This window comes from Carettochelys insculpta, chromosome 2, assembly GCF_033958435.1.
Source record: "Carettochelys insculpta isolate YL-2023 chromosome 2, ASM3395843v1, whole genome shotgun sequence".
NCBI classification, from domain to species: domain Eukaryota; kingdom Metazoa; phylum Chordata; order Testudines; family Carettochelyidae; genus Carettochelys; species Carettochelys insculpta.
In genome coordinates, this window is record NC_134138.1 from 66,156,351 (window position 1) to 66,173,010 (window position 16,660).

At 43.6% G+C, this 16,660-nt stretch overlaps 1 protein-coding gene across 2 annotated transcripts in view; it reads right to left on the reverse strand.

Moving 5' to 3' along the window:
• C2H8orf34 (chromosome 2 C8orf34 homolog) overlaps positions 1 to 12,672 on the reverse strand; it is a 253,423-nt gene extending 240,751 nt beyond the window's left edge. For both annotated transcript variants that reach the window (XM_074985740.1, XM_074985739.1), the window contains exon 1: positions 12,203 to 12,672. In XM_074985740.1, the coding sequence (XP_074841841.1) occupies positions 12,203 to 12,271 (69 nt within the window). In that variant the 5' untranslated portion in view covers positions 12,272 to 12,672. The remainder of the gene's footprint in view (positions 1 to 12,202) is intronic.
• Positions 12,673 to 16,660: the final 3,988 nt, after the last annotated feature.

Consider the following 16,660-nt stretch of genomic DNA (forward strand, 5'->3'; position numbering starts at 1 on the left):
CTTCATATTAATATTTTATTAATTACGTACGAAAGACTGATACGACAATTTATACAAATTGTGTAGTCTATATACAGGACAACTGAGTTTGGAATGCTGCTGAAAGGTTAAAAATCTATTGGCCTAGAACAATGCGGAAATTAATTTCATCCAGGTTTAAAAAAACCTTCTCAAATACTTTTAATATTTGTAGAATCCGCACTTGGTTGTACTGTGTGTACAATGGGGGTTCTTTAGGCAAGACTAATGTATATTGATTTAGCTAGTTTTAAATCCCTATGTTAAAAAAGAAAAAAAATTACCATAAAATCAATTACTTGATTGAGCTAATGCTCACTTGTAACCTTTCTTCCCCTTCACAGAAAATATTGACAAACACACATGATAAACTCATAAGTTTGTGAAGCAACTGGGAGAGGTAGACTATAATATATACTTGGTGTTGGCAATCTTGTAGCCATGCTGGTCCCAAGATATTAGAAAGATATGGTAGGTGGGGCAATATTTTTATTGGACCAACTCCTTTTGGTGAAAGACACGTGGCTTTTCTTCATGTTCTGAAAGGGTAGTCAGAAAGTCAGAGCTAAGTAGAAGGTGGAATAGATTATTCAATACATGTCATTAACATATGTCATAAGACCATTCAGTGAAATTGGTCCATTAACCCCTACTCAGCTAAAGTACAAAAAAGTAAGGTTAGTTGTTTACAGATTAAAGACACTAGAGTTATGACTTATTACACCATGGTTTTTGGTGTCTAGTAAAGTTATGAATTTAAGCACTATGAATACTGTTTTCACCCACTGGACAGATGACAAACTCCTGCGTAGATTTCCACCACAGCTTCAACAACCACCACCCATTCATCAAACTCTCCCTAAAACACTGGTGCATCAGCATCATGTTCCTAAGAGAGCACAATCAGACTCAACAGTGGAACACTGAAAACTATGGACAAGAAACCAAAGATTCACCACAAATACTTCCACAGAACCAGCAATCACCCCAAGAAATCTGTTATTTAGACCCAACGCCTCAGATTCCATAGCACAGTGGTGGGCAGACTGAGGCCCAGAGTCATCGTCTGGTGGGATGTGAGATACTTGGCTCATATAAACGGCACACAGGCATGGCCCCTGCAGCTCCCAGTGGTCATGGTTTACTGTTCCCAGCCAATGGGACACATGGGAGGTGGTGCCTGCAGACAGTCAACACCAGCAAAATGCCACCCAGTCCACCTGTGGATTACCTCGATGAGCTGCAGGTCGCCCCTACTATCATAGAATTTGCTCTAAGGAAAATCCAGATTGTACTGTACAGCTTAACAGATTTAAAACCACCTTCTCCAGACAAGAACACAACTAGAAATTAAGATCACGCCATGGAATGGAAACCGCAAACACGCAGCAAGAACTTGCATAAATACACACACAAAACCTTTGACTATACAACTCCAGAGGTAACTGGTGACCAGGGCCCTGTGGGAGCCACATGCTCCAAGACCAGTTCTCTGTAGCAGCTCCAGGGAATGCAGGGCCAAGGCTGGATCCCCATGCAGCCCCAGGGAGCGCGGGATTGGAGACCCTGGGACACGCAGCTCAGGCCGCACCAGCCTTTGGGAGCATGGGGCCAGCTGGCAGCAGAATCCCTGGACCTTCCCTGGTCCATCAAATTCTCTTGTTCAGGATCTGTTAGGTCCCAACCACACCAGATCAGGGAGGTGCAACCCATACAAAAACCCATACAAAAAAATCTCCCTTTAAAGTTCAAAGCATCACATCTGCAAATTTCCTAGCTTTAGCCTCCCAAGATATTTTGCTGATCCTTCCATACAACCCTGCAAAGGAATATATTTCTTAATCTACCATATTTTTAGCAAAATTTATAGATGGGGCAGAGAGGCACAGATGTTGACTGAGTTGGGCAGCAGGGAGTCTCCCGCTTGCCACCCCACAGGTGGTGGAGAGCTTGGCCAGGGCAGAGAACCCCTGCCTGTAACATCATGGGAATGGGGAGTCCCTGCTTGCAGCCCCATGGGCAGTAGGAAGCCTGGCCAGTGCATGGAGCACCCCATCTGTAGCCCCATGGCAGGGAGGCCCGAGGCAGGGGGTAGGGAGCCACCTGTCAGTAGCCCTGCTGCGGGGAGCCTGGTCAGGGGCTGGAAGTCTCCCTCTTGCAGCCCCACAGGTAGCAGGGAACCCAGATGGGGAAGGGAGCCTCAGAGAGAGCCAGACCAAGCATTTTGGTGGCAGGGATCCCAGCTGGCCAGTTGGGTATGGATCACATCAGCCCCACAGTGGACAATCCCAGAAGCCAGGCCCTCCAGGCAGTCTGAGCACACAGACAGGGTGGCAACCAGCTCAGCCAGCAGATGGTCCCCCAGGAAAGCCAGGAGGCCTGCCTGCTCCAGTCCAGCAAATTCCCTCATTTGGAACCACTCAGATCCCAAGGGTGCCAGACCAGGGAGGTACAACCTGTACTACTGATCATTTCTCTCATTAACAAACGTAAGAAGTTCTGTCTCTGCCCAATTTGCGCACAGCTAGGTTACCAAAAATATATGTTCACCTGTTAACTTACACTTCTCCTTTACCCCTCCCCTACTCTGGTTTTACTCTTTATTCTAGAGCTGAACAAAAATTGCCATTTCCATCCCAAAGGAAAACCCACTAGTTCAATGTTTTTTCTATTGTTGAAAAATGGGAAAAATTTTACATATTGACAAATGCTGTTGAACACATTAAAAAAACTACTGAGAAACATTTCCTTTCAGCCTTTTTATAATAAAAGATTGATAGTCTCAGATGTCAATATTACCTTTTGGTTTGGTCAACTGACTTGACATTTAATTTTGAGTCAGTTCAACTTCAACCTACAGTGCCCTATCTTGCCTCACTGGAATTGTAGTGCAGGTACCTTATTCCCCATTCCTTCCTCTGGGCCAGACTCTATGGGCAGAATACACCTTCTTGATGCATACCTAGATATGTGACTCCCATGTGCATACATGGTATGGACACAGAGGAGATCAAGTTGCATCATGGAGATGTAATTCAGCTAAGGATCTCCGATAGAAGGCATGAGACACCTGCACTATAATTACCAGGAAGCAATCCGTCACCTTAAAGAAATGCAGTGTAATAATTAAATTACTTGAAACAAAGCGGTTGGAGCCATTAAGAATATCTGGGTTAAACTGACCTGAAACAAAATATTTTAATTTTCCCCAGTGGAAAAATTGTAAAATTTCAATTTTGTGGAAACTGCATTTTCTGTCAAGTCATTTCAACATAAAATATCCAACCTGCTCTACTCTGTACCTTGAAATTCAGCCTAGGAGAATCCTACAACAGAGTCGCAACCCATCAAACTGAGAGAATTTTAAACAAGACACAAATCTGAAATAGTCAACACTAGCATACTTACAGAATCAGTAGAATATAATAGGAAAAAGATGAGCAGTCCTCTATATTAGTAATGGAAAACAGCTAGGGCACAAATTGAAACATATTTGCCTAAATTTTATTTTAGTGTACTTGGAAACTACATCAAAAGTTATAGTGACTATAGCAGAAAGGAAATCCAGAAGATATAGTGTCCTTTATTTCCTAAACTTAAATACTTTATCAGTTTCACATTTGGAATAAAAGGAAACCATTTACGATCATTTAATGTACATGCAACAGGCCAGTTAACAATCATAGAGGAATCTGATCTGACAAGAAAACACACACACATACACACATTGGAAGTGCACTGATTTCACACTATCAGTTTCAAAAGACAGAAACAGATAAAGCTCAGAGATGTGAAGTGGTGTAAATTTCACTCCCTTCATTCGATAGCCTATGACTTTAAAGGGAATCTGAGATTGTGTACTTCTCTGGGTGACTCATAAGCAGCTCTGATAGCATTTATGAAGTCTAGCTGAGCATGGGGCTCCAATGCCAGGTTCCATCCCAGGGGTCCCATTACGGAGTGGTTGCTGACTTCACTGGTAAATATTTAAATGCCAGCAACTGAATTGCATAAATGCAGTTTGAAGGAGGAAATACTGCATGACAGGTTTGTGAAGTGCTTAAGAAGCCAGCTACAACGGTTATTTAAACTTAAGGCTGACACCTTCCTTAACATGGATATGCTGTGAAGCAGGTCTGATATAATAGGGACAGCTAAATAAATATCAGCTTACATAAGCTGCATGTACTTTTTACTTTAAAAGTTATAAATTAACTAGGTTGCATATGACTATAGTATTAATGCTATTAATATAACAAACTAACAGACATTTTGGAACATAAACTTTCGTGGGCAAAGACCCGCTTTCATCAGATGCATGAGAGGGGGAGTGATTTCAGAGGAATATTTAAAGAGTGGGGCCCTAGTAAGAGGGAGGGCCAGAGCTGACAAGGTCTATTCAGCAAGGTGAAAATGGCCCAGTATCAACAGTGCTGTTGCTGGGCCATTTCCACCTTGCTGAATAGACCTTGTGAGCTCTGGCCCTCCCTCTGACTGGGACCCCACTCTTTAAATACCTCTCTGAAACCACCACCCCCACTCATGCATCTGATGAAGCGAGTCTTTGCCCACGAAAGCTTATGCTCCAAAATATCTGTTAGTCTATAAGGTGCCACAAGACTTCTTGTTGTTCTCAAAGCTACAGACTAACACGGCTACGTCTCTGATACTTGTCATTAATATCATCATAAATATGAAATAATGAAGATGAAAAATCTGTAAAAGTAGAGCTCTTTGTAATAAATGAGTAACTTATAAGTGTGTATTTTCCTGAGAGGAAAAAATAAAGAAAATTTAAAAAGGTGTCATCACAAAGTCCTCTAACAATTATCTCACTAGGATTTTTTTTAATTGCTTCCATGTCCAAACAAAACAATATCAACACTTAAATACAACAGGGTAGATCTGTGCTTTGAAGATCTCCCCCAGTGTAAATGTCATGGACTATTTAGTCAATATGCTCTCACTAAGCAACATGGAACACTACGTGGTACAAGGAAAAGCTATGTTGTAAAAAGATAAAAGGAACAGGTGTTTTAGAAAAACTGCACCCGGGAATACTCAGTGCTGTCCTGTGCTTCTAAGAATACTGCCATGATATTATACTCAACTTTCAAGAACACTTTTATTGACTGTTTCAGGACCTGATTCACAAAAAAATTAAGCATGGAGAAACTATACACATGAGCATTTCCAAGGGGCTATAGTTTGGAACTATAGCTACCGAAACAATCCTTTCATAATCAGGCCAGGTCAGTGCTTCACTGCCAAGAACTAAAGTTCTGTAAATGTGAGGTGGGGTATGACTGAATCCCCTGACAGCTATCAGGGCTCTAAAATCAGATGCAGAGAAATGTGGAGACTATGTGGAAAAAGTAACAACATATGGAGGTTACTGGGAAAACTGGACACATCAGGGAAGAACTGGGGAGAATGTAAAAGGGGCAGGAGCATGCGGAGAGACAAGAAAATGATAAATTATATATTTACACTAGGATTGCTGTGCACTTTACTAACATGCAGCTGTACTAACAGACTAAATTAATCAAAAGATGATAATTAAAGAGCCTGTTTTTTGTTAAAATGTTAAATTTAATAAATATTGTTTAAAATTGGAAAAGAATTTTGTAATGAATTATTATTCAGAAGCAGTGAAAACCATTAATATGAGCTCATCTTTATTAAAATAGATGTATTTACTGTGCTGGCTACCAAACAAAATTTCAAAGCCACCTTTGATCCAGTGCTTGCCTTAAAGGAAAAAAATTTAAAAAAAAAAAAATCTCACTAGGTAGACATAACTGTAGAGTCCCAAAAGGAAGTACACTCATCCCTCGCTATACGAGCACAACTGGTTCCTAACTTTTTGCTCGTAGGTGAAAACTCGTAAGAGGGACACTAAATTCCTATTAAAATACTTGTAAAAGGCTCTGACTGGTTCCAAGTGCTTAGAGTGGCAGCAGATGGCACTGCTTTTGAAAAGTAAGTGAACCTTGGGTTGGGAGGTGGTTAAAGGCTGAAGACAGTTTGGGGACATGAGCTAGAAGGAGAATGGGTTAAAATCTGTAGGCAGCTCAGGTGGAGGAGGGGACCGTTTGCTCCTCCTGGCTGCACCAGAGGTACCTAGGCGGTGCGGAGTGACTAGGCAGTTTGGAACTGAACAGGATATGTTGGTTGTTGGGAGCAGGCTGGGCGTGTGGGGGGGGCTGTGAAGGGAGCTGTGGGCTGGGGAAATGGTGGGACTGGTCGGGGGGGAGCTACGGATTTCCCCACGCCCCAGCCAGGGACCCCACAGCCAACTCAGCTCCAGCCACAGGACTATGGGTCTTCCCGCACCCTGGCCAGGGACCCTGTGGCTTGAATGGAGCCAGCCACAAGGCTGCCACTCTCACTGCCCCACCAGGGACCCTGAGGGTCCAGCGGAGCCAGACACGGGGCTGCCGGACTCCCCCGCCCCTGCAGGAACCCCACTGCTGGAGCAAAGTCAGCCACAGGGCTGCCAGTCTCTCCACTCCACCCCCTACCTGGAACCAGGGGGGCTGCCGAACTCGCCCCCCCCCCACCAGTGACGTCGCAGCTGGAGCGCAGCCAGCCACAGGACTGCCAGTCTCTCCATCCCCTTGCCGGGGAACCAGAAGCTGGAGCACAGCCAGCTGGAGGGCTGTGGGACTCACCCCCCCTCTCCCACCAAGGACCCCGTGGCTGGAGCAGAGCCAGCCGTGGGCCCGCTGGTCTCACAGCCCCTGCCAGCAGCTGGCTCTTATTAGCGGGGGACATTCACTCATCTGGTGAACATTGGTAGGTATGTGTCTCCCTCGTTTTAGCAAATACTCGTTAAGTCAAGTACTCGTTAAACGAAGGATGAGTGTATACGAGTGGTCCCATTCCTCTGTATGCACTGGGGAGGGGATGCAATTAGAAAGATATCTCTTAAGGTGGTGAGCCTGCACATCATACTTCACACTGGGAATATAATATAGTTCCAAATATCAGAAGTGCATAGAAGCCTGGGGGTCATAATTTCAAAATTCTGCATGCCAGTGTATGGTTCTGCAAACTCAGGTGCCCGGACACAAGTCTGAATAATCCCACACATAGTATGTGCACCCAAAAATGAAGTTCCTGTTGACATTAGTTAGATTTCTTGGTATTCAGCGCTTGTGACAAATTAGTTTGCGTACCCAAAAAGAGTGGATTTTGTTGAAGATACTGGCCTAACATCATAGAGGACTGAATTGGCAACCCTTTCACACATAAGCAATCGTCACCCTGTAAATAATACCACTGAAATCAGTGGGACTACACTATAAGTCTATACTCTCTTAAGTATAAAGATACTAAAAAGAAGGGTCTAGGATAGTCCCTATTAATAATCAATATATAAAATGTATCCCAGATGAGAGCTAAACATATACAGAAGAAACAAAATCCTAGAGATATATTAGGATAAAAATGTATAAGATATAAATCTCTATGTTTCAGCATACAAATCAACCACTAATTGTATGGGGACAAGAAAACAGAGACCCCCAGAGTATAGTAGTCCACAATAAGAGTTTTTCACCTGCCTCTGGATACCTTTGGTACACTAGCTACTATCATAAAGGGAATACCAAGCTAAATCAAGTATACTGGTCTGATCCAGTACGATAATTCCTGTGAATGCTAAAATTCTGCCTGTGAAATATGAGTACTGAAAGAACTTTGTCTTTTAAGAGCTCCACCTAGCTGTCTGAAAATAAATATTTCTCAGTTCCATATTCATTTCACCCAGAATTCATACCTTTCATTGCAGAAACAGAACATGACTAGATAGCCATGAAATTGAAAAAAATTGTGTTAATTCTGAAGAACCTAGGCAGAAGCATTTTTAACAGACTATTCTATCAGTATGATTTTTATATCTTAAAAGTTGCACTGTAACTTTTGATAGTGTGCATTGACAACTGTGATGCACAAGTTGGCACTCCCTGAGGATTTGTACATTTAAGGACAAAGGGTACAAAGTTCTGAGAAGATGGCCCACACCTCTGGAATCCACACCCAGCCTTAGCCTAACACTAGGAAAATGCGTGGTGTAATGACTGTTCAATTAGTAGCAGTATTCTGAAGAGTAGATTCAGGTTTAGGGTTATTTTTAGCTTTGTAAGAAGTTGTTTTGGTTCTCGGAACCAATACTAGTGGGGTGTTTATTAGGAGGTTTTCATTTAAATGTAGCTAAATATTGTCTGTTCTATAAATGTGGGAAAAAGTCTAAAAGCAAACAGTGAATTCAAACAAGCATACTTCTGTCTCTATGCTGTATTGCTGCTTGGCGGTGTAGTATTGTAAAATGGGCTGATAAACGTTAAGATCACATCATTCTATGATTCTGTAAATATTTATTTTTATGACACTGTACATAATTTGTCTAATATACACAGTGGATTGAATAACCATTGATGTTAGGTTTTCAAGTAGCCCTTCTGAAACCCAAAGAAATGTTCAAACAAACAACAAAGCTTGACTGATCAGAACACACATGAAACAAGCTCCCTCAACAGTTTTGATTAAAAACTGTGCTTTTTCACATCTGTTACCAAAAGCATATTTTAAAAAGAGAATAAAAAATAATATTATTCAAAGACTAGATCTTGAGCACTCTCCCAGACTAAAAACCCTTTAGCACTATCCCCACCACCGATCATCCATATTCAGAATGAATTGTCTTATTTGCAATAATATGAAGGTGATATGTCACACACTTATTCTGCACATGGACATCAAAAATTAGAGGACACACTGCCTACCAGCTGACTTTTTTCTATTTTCCTGGGCAGTCAAGTTTGGTGAACTGCCAAGTTTTCCCACATTACACCAAAAACAAAAGGCTGGAGTGGCCAATTTTGGGAGGTTGCTAAGTATTCTGCATTTAGAGTGCCAGTGCTGGGTGTCATGAGAACCTGTAATATCACGGAGGCCAAACTAAAATATCCTGTGGTCCCTTGTCACCCTAAACTCTATGACTCAATGTAGATGACAGAATTGTCAACATGACAACAAGTTTGAGTTATGACTTTCAAAATGCTGTATGGACGGTGAAGCCCCCAACTGGGATTTAGGGTTTAACAATTCCTAGCCTGGGGTTAAAATAAGTGTAGATGCTCAATCCCTTGGTAAAAAAAAAAAAAAAACACCTCAGGTTCAGCTAACTTAGGCTTCCATTGCTATGTAGACATAGTTTCCATTTTGCTGTTTAATTAAAGGCATCTCTCCACTCTCTTCAACAGCAGTATATAACAGCCCCTACCAAAATCAAGCCATAGTCAGAAATGTACATGATTGAGTGTTACTTTAGGTAAGTGGAGCTGAGTGTTTCCCTTTGTAGCAGGTTGGTTGGGGTTTTGCATTGACATTCTATTGACAGGGGTTGGAACCATAGTAGGGGACACTAATTGACTCCTGCCAATGCACAGCAGCAAGGGTGGCTCATTATTTCTGCTGTGGAGATAGAAAGGTGAAAGTAACCTTCTGGGTAGAACAAACCGAAGGGAGACAGAATCACCAGGCAGGTGAAAGAGGCTAGCCCCCTAGTCCAGGACTGCCCCAGTCCTGAACCCCACCACTTCCTAAGTGACCTTTAAGGAGGGCAGAGGGAGGCTGATCCTCCCCATACCCAATTTGTATGTGAACATTCCTTACTGTTCCCCTTTGTTAAGGACCAAGAGAACAGTGCACAGTTTGCTGCATTCCTCATTCTGTCTGGTGAGCACAGGGACAGATGAATATGAACCTACCACTGTGGCAGTTAGAGAAGGTGTAGGGAGAGGAGGACTGAAGTTCCCTCTCTCCCTATTTGAATAGGAGCATTGCTGGCTGTTCTCCTTCATTCGTGAGCAAGGGAAAACTTCACCATTTGCTGCATTCATCACTCTAGCTGGAGGGTGCAGGGAGCAGATGAAGCTGGACTTGCTCCAGTCAGGGAAGACCAAGTGGGAACATAACAGTTTCAAGTACATAAAAGCTTGTTAGAAGTAGGAGGGTGTTCTTTTTAACCACTGAAGAACGAACAAGAAGCAATGGGTTTAAATTGCAGCAGAGATGATTTAGACTGCACATTCGGGAAAACTTCCGGTCATGATGGTTAAGGACTGTAATAAATTACCTAGGAAGGCTGCTGAATCTCCGTCACTGGAGATTTTTTAAGAGGACATTAGAGAAACACCTACCAGGGTTGGTATGGATAACATTTTTTGTCTTGCCTCGCATGCAGTGATTCTCAGGAGTCCCTTCAAGTGCAACAATTCTATGACATTTACATCACCTTCATAAAACCGAAGAAGTCAGGCTTTATCTGGGCAAAGTGTCAGGATCCTCTTTGGGTGAAAAGGCACACACCTTATTGACTAGAAAAGCAACTATAGGTCCAATTCATACTTTGAATGAATACCACTGCTCCCATCTTACCCCCAATTTCTAACATTGGCCTAGGTGAAACTAGTACAGAGATTCCTCCATCATATGTTGGGACATACTGATGGCCCATCCACAAGACATAAGTGATGTGCAGAGCTTTACACAGGAGTTCTGTGCCAAGACAAATTTCACACAAAAATGTAACTCTAGTGACACAAAATATCACGTTTAATCTCTCGCACTTTTCTACCCAGTCCTTAAAAAGGAATATATCCTACTAATTCTTAGTAACAAAAATGAATATCTTACACTATTATGAAACCAGGTTAAGAGAAATGGATTATATTCAAAAAAGTGATACAAGTAAGGTTTTGTTCCTCAATTTTAATGTATAAAAAGCAAGTCTATTAGTGAAAAGTCAAAAGAGGAGACAAATTAGTCATTGTTTTCACAATAGTTGCCAAGCAACCATGTTTATAAAAATCTTACTTTTCATTGACATCAAAATGTTCAATTTTCATGTGTGCTGATTTTAATAACAATTTCTGTATTTCTAGATTTGTCTATTCCCTCATTTCTACTCTGAATTTTAAAAGGGCTTTAATTTCAAATTTTCAGATTAAAAATATTCTACTCATCTGCTTGAACCAAGGTATTCTGACAGAATACCCTTAGTCCATACAAGACATTACATGTGACCCTTAGGCAACTGATTTTCCAACAAAAATTGAACCTGCTTTTTATTAGTGTTTTAAGATGCACCCTAACGTGCTTTGGAGAGACAGAATTCACCAAACTATTGTTTCAGGCAACACCAATAGGTGAAGGAAATATAACAACACTGATAAAGGATAAGTAAAATAATGAAATAGTATTGTATGCCTCACAATAATACTATATATAATTATAAACACTGGTACATTTTGTAGATATTGTTCATCTTAAAGAAAACCTTTAGTAAAATAATATATTGTATGTAGCCCTTGGTCCAGTGTTTTACTGCAAATACAAATGTAAAACATCATTCCTGAAGCAATTTGAATAGTGGGGCTGCTAAGAGCCATTGAACCAAACTCCTGTATATGAAGGGAAACACTTCAAGCCAGGTGGTGCAGCAACACCCCTAGTTTCAGCATGTGTGTCACTCCTAGCGACTTCCAACAGACCTAGGAGATTTGGCAAGATTGGTGTGCCCAACCCAGCGCCGTGAGTTCCCTGCAAACACGCACTCATTTCCCGCTAGATTTAACTTCCTCCTAGCCAAGTACGAGGAGTTGCTCCATTCTCCCCGCAGCCCCTGTGGTCCCAACACCCAGGGCGTGCGCCGAGGGAAGTGCTCCCAGCGGGCGGCTCTGAGTATGTCAGCCCAGGCGCTCGCCGCTGCCCAGCGAGCCCGCTCCAGCGCTGCCATCGCAATGCCAAGGCGCCACTCGCACCGGACAGGGCCGAGGCTCCCCGGTCCCGGTCCCGGTCCCTGGCAACGCACGGGACGCGTCCCTCACTGTCCCACCCCTCGCCCCCAACCAGCGCGGCTGCCCACGCCGCTCGGCTAGCTTGCGCCGCAGGGGCTGCGGTAGTCGGGGGCTTCCCCCGGCTGTGGCCGGCCTCGGGGAATCCGCGCGCGGGGGCGGCGTGTCTGGGCGAGCAGGGCCACGCGCGGCAGGGGGCGGGGCAGGGCGCGCGTCCCGCAGAACCACGTGACGTTTCGCGGGGTGGGACCCCCCGCACGAGCCCCCACCCCTCCCTCCTCCGGGAGCCCGGGCTGCCTCCGCGCCCCTCCCCCCCTCACCTCAAACAGGGGCCCGATCCTGTTCTTCTCCAGGTAGGCTTGGATCCTGCTCTGCTGATGCGCCGCCATGAGGAGCAGCCAAGGCGGGGGCCCAGCTCACCCTGCGAGGGGCTCTCACGCGGCGGGAGCGGGCAGGGGCCCCGCCGGGGGAGACGAAAGGCCGAGCCCCAGCTCAGGTAACAGGACGCGGGGGCGGCCAGGCACCTGCCGGAGCGGGGCTCGCGGCAGGCGAAGGGAGCCGGCGCCGCCCGGTGTGTGTCTGGGGTCGGCTCCTTGGTTACCGGAGCCACCGCTCCGCTGGCCTCGCCCAGCTGCCTCCCTAGCGACCGCGCAGCCCGCGGGGCCGGTGCCTCTCCTCACGCCGCCGGCGGCGCGGGGGCGCTTCGGCTGCCGATCGCACATACGGGACCAAAGCCCGCAGCCTCCCGCCAGCGTAGCAGCGACCCTGCTCCGCGCCGGGCTCCTCCGCCGCCCGCCCCCGCCTGAAGTTTCCCGGGGCGCTCGAGGAAACTGAGTGGCGGCAGCCTAGACTCCCCAGGCGGTCACGTGTGTGGGGTGGGGGCTGGTTAGCCCCATCCGCGCCCCCTTCTTTGCATATTGCTTGGAAAGGGACGGATCAAACTTCTGCACGGCCAGGGAGAGAGGCCGGTGACAGATTTGCTGGGCACACGCGGCATGGGTGGAAGCTGGGTGTGGCCAGTTCTCCCCTCTCCCTTCCCCGTTGTATTGTGCCTCGAATTATTTTCTCTGTACTGATTACCTGCCCGGCTGGCAGTTTGCTGCAGGCACTGTTCATCCAGTAACACAATTTAAAATACATATAGCCCATCCCTGCTGCCAGTTACCTGAACCCCAGTGGGCAGGTCTCAGAGGGGTAGTGTCACAGAAAACAAGCAGTCCTGTAGCACCTTAAAGCCTTTCAATTTTATTTATTATTAGGGGAGGAGCTTTCCTGGGTAAAACCCACTCCAGCAGATTAGCAACCAGATTATCAAGGACCCTCAGCCAAATCCCACTGAAAACGAAGTCAATATAAAATTCATCTGTTTTTAGGGCAATCTGTATTAGGTAAAAAAACAAGAAAACACCATTTATTCTTTCTGCATTTTGGACAATTACCTGCACACCTTATCTGGAAGCAGAGTTATGACAACTCTTTGCAAAAGAATATTTTAGTATATCACAGTTTGCAAGATTTAAGCATTCCATGCTTTCATCTGCAGGGATAAGTTCTGTCCCCCAGATTTCACCGTTTAATTTTGAGCTATTTTAGTAACAAAAGTTCCTTTTTTATTTTAAATTCTCCCAAAATAAAAAACAAACAGTTCTGAAGTATGTGCCCAGTTATGCTGAACATTCAGCAGATCTGCTGAATCAGGCTGTCTCGTCCGTTGCACCACTATGCCAGGCAATGCTGAAATGTTCCACAAATTTAAAAATAAAAAGATGCTCCATATTTAAATTTTCTTTGAGAGGAAGATTAATTTTGAATGATGAGTTCTGGTCCTACACTTATTGACTACTGTTTATAATATTTTTCACTTCAAAGTCTTGTCCTTGCTCTAGGAGTAAGTCAGGCAAAAGCACATTTTACAAATATACCTGATACGGCAACCTTTTTTCTATTAACAGGCTATGATACCCCCTATGCACCTGTGAGTTCAGAGATATAGTGCACTGTGTTCTTTGCTGAGACACAGTCACCAATATCCAGAATCAGAAATACATTTATTTTGGAAAATACCATCAGTGATATAGGGACATTAATATTGAAAGATTTTTAGATCTTGTTGGCACTTGAGTATTCTATGCATATATCAGCCCATATTTTTCAGGGATGGTGCTTGGTCCTGTCGAGGTCCCTACCAGCTCTATGAGATGTGTATCTCCATATATTATTATTATTATTACTATTATTTATTGGAAAGAGGTGTACTCCAATACAGTGCAGCTGCTTTGCATGCCACCGCTAGAATAATTTGGAACTAAAACCATTCCAACTGTCCCATTGAGGATACACATCAATGGTACAGAGCCAACACAGAGGCTCTTTTTCCACCTGAATGTAACAGAAGAAAGGACATGGATGTGCTTTTATAGCCTTTTGTGGCCAATACAGTTGACATAAATTACAGAAGTCTTTAGGCTCCTCTAACCCTACAGAAGACCCCTGTTTGCACAAAGCACCAATAGGATCAGCAAAGTACTGCTACTCTATAAAGGACAGGAAAGAGGCATATAAGAATGTTGAGATTAACTCATCTATACTACACATGCTTACCCTTCCAGAATTGTACTTTTTGCAATTTAGGTTCTCTACAAGGTATAGCCCTCAGTTGTATAAATCGTTTTGTCTCTTGATATTTTGTCTCTTAGTTCTATCTCTCCATACATAAATTCACCCTCTGCTGTAAACTAGTCTTTAGAATTTCATGTTTAGTATCCACCATGGAGATCCCAGTTGACAGAACTGTTGTAACAAAACTAGAATGGGTCATCTCCAAGGAGACAGGCCAGTACCTATAGCACTAGAATCACATTTCTACCTTTGTAGACAAAAGCATCCTACATTCTCATGGAACAACTTCCTTAGCTGTAAGTAGCAGATTTGTGGCCTTTAAGGGGCCCAGATACTACAGGGAGACATCATCATACATATTTCCTTACCAGGAGCCTGAAAGTTATTATCCAGGATGGACAGTATTTTCTGTCTGAAAATTATTTGCAGTTCTCTAATGAAAAGTTTGCCTTCCACTGAAATGTAAGAATACTGATATTTTCTGTGAGCTCAGTGACATGATAGTAGGAACAGGAAGCTTCAGAACTAGCTTTTTGGCATTTTCTCCCTCAGAGTTCAAACAATACAGTTATCAGCTGTTTGGTATAAGCCACATTAAGATCTCTAAAAATAAGTAATGACAATTTGTGATTAAACACTGAGCTCTGGCTGCATGAGCATGTGCATTTGTCTCACATAGCAGTTGGAAATTTTTTTAAAGTATTTTTAAATAAGCTTTTAAAAATGAAGGACACTAAAATAGCTCCTTAAAATTGATTGCCAAATAATTTTAATGAAGCATTACAGATTTTAGAACACGTTTAATTTATATTAATACTAGCATTGTGCTTTCTATGAGGAATTGTACGCTAGGCTACTCTTCAATAAAACAATATAATAGTCTTTCATTTAATTTAGTGTTGTTTTAGATATCTAACAGCAATTTAAGAAAAGCTTCTGTTTCTCCATATTCAAAGAGTATGTACTTTAGTGGAAATGAGAATTGTTATTGACTAGTAGGTAGTCCATTGTTTCCGACGATGATGTCTTGAGCTTGCACAGGCTCATCGGTTGTGGACTCGCATGTGGCTGAGGAGTCCAAGCTTTGAATGGCATGGGCGTTCACAGTGGGGGCAAGGGAATTGTCCTGGCTCTGTTGGTGTGGCTGCTGCTGTTGCTTTCTTCCTCTCACGAGCATCAATCAGGTGTACCCATTGTTGCTCTTCAAAGTTGTCATATGTGTGTCGTACAAGAGCGCGCTACCCTGTTTGGTCTTCTGCATGCTGCTCTAGCTGATCTGGTTTTAAACCAGCATGAGCAATGTTGGCCTTCACGCAGTCTTTATACCTCTTGTGAGGCCTGCCTTGATTCCTTTTGCCCTGGGAGAGTTCACCATAGAGGAGTTGCTTAGGGATTCTTGACTGCTCCATTCGTATGACATGCCCTGTCCAATGAAGCTGGGCTTTCAGAATCATGGCTTCGATGCTCGTGGTTCCTGCTCTGTCCAAGACTTCCAGGTTCGTAACTCTGTCCTGCCATCGAACATGCGGTATTGACCTCAGGCTGTGTAAGGAAGCACTCTAGCAGTTTTATATGTTTTCTGTACAAGGTCCAGGTTTTGCAGCCATACAGGAGACTGGTCAGGACTACAGCCTCTTACACTTTCAGTTTAGTGGACTGTCGGATATTGTGCCAAATCAACACTCGTGCTCTCAGACTCCTAGTGCCCGGCTGGCCTGGCAGATTCTGGCTTTCATTTCTTTGTCAAGGGAGCCATCATTGGCTATCACACTGTCAAGGTACTTGAACTCCTCTACTGTTTTTAACTCTCTGTTCCTTCAATAAAGATTGAAGTGGGGAGACGACAACAGTAACATTCTATGAAATATTATGCAATCCATATGTCTCCAGTGTAATAACTAGAACAAAATGGTTGCAGGAATCCTCACTAACGGCAGTAGAGAGGTGTAGTACACAAAAGGCAAAAGATATCACTATTTCAAGTGCATGTACCACAAAACGTAAATAGGGGAACATGGAAGAAAAAGCAGAGGTTGTCTCATAACCCCATGACCCTATTCTGTTCTGTTCAGGTTCTTATACTATCTTGTCACCATAGTGTCTCTGAGCACTCTCCAGTAGTGCAATTAAGTGAGGTGACTAACATCTGTCATACTTAA